The sequence below is a fragment of the Nanorana parkeri genome, unplaced genomic scaffold (assembly GCF_000935625.1).
Source record: "Nanorana parkeri isolate BGI_ZX_2015 unplaced genomic scaffold, ASM93562v1 scaffold3586, whole genome shotgun sequence".
Lineage (NCBI taxonomy): Eukaryota > Metazoa > Chordata > Amphibia > Anura > Dicroglossidae > Nanorana > Nanorana parkeri.
The window spans coordinates 20,305-22,719 of NW_017309854.1; the positions used below are offsets into that span (position 1 = coordinate 20,305).

Genomic DNA, 2,415 nt, shown 5'->3' on the forward strand with positions numbered 1-2,415 from the left:
TCCCCATAGAACAGAGGGTTCCCTTCCTAGAAGGGTCTCCTCCCCGTAGAACAGAGGGTTCCTCTCCTAAAAGGGTCTCTCCCTATAGAACAGAGGGTTCCTCTCCTAGAAGGGTCTCTCCCCGTAGAACAGAGGGTTCCTCTCCTAGAAGGGTCTCTCCCTATAGAACAGAGGGTTCCTCTCCTAGAAGGGTCTCTCCCTATAGAACAGAGGGTTCCTCTCCTAGAAGGGTCTCTCCCTATAGAACAGAGGGTTCCTCTCCTAGAAGGGTCTCTCCCCATAGAACAGAGGGTTCCTCTATGAGAAGGGTCTCTACCCGTAGAACAGAGGGTTCCTTTCCTAGAAGGGTCTCTCCCTATAGAACAGAGGGTTCCTTTCCTAGAAGGGTCTCTCCCTATAGAACAGAGGGTTCCTTTCCTAGAAGGGTCTCTACCTATAGAACAGAGGGTTCCTCTCCTAGAAGGGTCTCTCCCCATAGAACAGAGGGTTCCTCTATGAGAAGGGTCTCTACCCGTAGAACAGAGGGTTCCTTTCCTAGAAGGGTCTCTCCCTATAGAACAGAGGGTTCCTTTCCTAGAAGGTCTCCCATGACAGGCATAAATCACACACACGGCAGGAGAGGCACATACAACATAGCTGGGTAGAAGAAGCGTATTGCAAAGGCTGCTTGGAAAAGAGATGCCATTAACCAGTTTACTGCCAGAGATGGGAAGGAGAATCCAGGCACTGCCAGAGCCTAATGGAGGGTGCGGCCGCCATGAGACCTCGGTGTATACGGGGTTAGTCAGACAACACAAGGCGCTGAGTAACTGGACAGGAAGTGTCATCTGTTCCCTTTTGGTGATAATTCTATGATTAGTCCACATTTGTATATAAGAGGCAGAGAGCTCAATGCCATCTCATAACTGATCCAACCTAGAACACGGCATGGCTCATGTACTGTCTCTACTACTCCCAGCAACCAATCAGCATGTCACAGGACGGATTCCTAGGAGGAGTATGCAATCATCGGACATGAGCTCTGCCATTCTCTTCTCTGGACTATCTGACCAATGTGAGCGGCTCCACAGCACAGGAACAAAGATGGCCCCTCTCATATCACACACCGGTGACATGAGAGACCAGCGCAGGAACACACCACAGGCAGATCTATAAATCCTGGCGGCTGTAGGACTATGCGCCTTGTCATGTGATCACATAGGAGAGGGGGATACAGGGCACATAAACATGCTGAGGTCACATGACAGTAAGGAGGAAGACCATGCAGAGGTCACATGACAGTGAGGATGACCATGCCGAGGTCACATGACAGTGAGGATGACCATGATGAGGTCATATGATGGCAGAAGGACAAGATGCTGTCACTAGAACATGCAACTTTGACAAAAGGGGGGGGGCGGCCATGCTGTGGTGACATGACAGGACACCATGGTGAGCAGGAAATCAGAGGACTGGGCTACTCACGGATACATGGACATGGTGGTCATCTTTATGAAGATGTCTCGGCTGGGGCTGTCCGCCGTGTTACACGTGAAGGCTTGAGGTGGAGGCATCTTGTGCTTTTTACAGAAGTCAGCGGGGGAAATGCTGCTCTCCTGCTTCACCTCCGGCAGGTCAGATTTGGCTGCCACGATGAGGCATGGCGTCCGGCTGTCCATGAAGTGTTGCTGTGGAAGGGAGACATCTATTAGTTATGCTGCTTCCTATAAACCTCCATGTGATTCTCAGAGCTGGTCAGGAAGTGAAGCATGGAGTCTGTCCTTTGTAAATGGCTCTTCTTATGTTGTGCTGAGAACCAATACAGAGGAAAGGAAATCCCCAAAAAATGGGCTGGGGGGGGGGGAAAAAAAATACATGCAGCTACACACATAATACAATACATCGGGATTGTCTGACCTTAAACATCCGGGCGCAGTATTCAAAGGACTTGGGGTTGGTGATGTCATACACCAGGCAGACCACGTCACACGCGGTATCGGCAGGAGATAAGCCTTCGCACTCCGTGACATGGTGCAGCTGAAAGATGACAAGGAAGGAGATATGAGAGAAGCATCCACCACACAATGAGATCAGGTCATTACGTGTCCTGCAGGCAAACAGCACCCATACTAAAGCTGTGACATTGTACACGCCACAGGACATGCGAGAGACTTCATACCACCAGAATGAGGGGACGTACCAGCAGATACTTCTCCTGTCCATAAACATAGACCGCGTTCATTGCATAGTACGACTTGTGTTCTGGCCGGATCCTATTCTGTCTCTGTGAGGGGAGAACAGCGTCAGTGACATGCTAAGAGGACACAGCATACGGACCGTGCAAGCTTCATATGACTCGTAGTACACACAATGACATGATGGAGGGAACCCACCATACAGAACAGGAAGGGGTGGGGGGGGGGGGGGGGGGCACGC

General features: G+C 50.8%; 1 protein-coding gene across 1 annotated transcript in view; it reads right to left on the reverse strand.

Moving 5' to 3' along the window:
* Positions 1-2,415, reverse strand: part of RHOT1 (ras homolog family member T1) — a 29,021-nt gene that overhangs the window by 14,683 nt on the left and 11,923 nt on the right. The window contains 3 exon segments of the mRNA XM_018575152.1: positions 1,465-1,667; positions 1,897-2,016; positions 2,180-2,263. Coding sequence (XP_018430654.1) covers positions 1,465-1,667; positions 1,897-2,016; positions 2,180-2,263 — 407 coding nt within the window.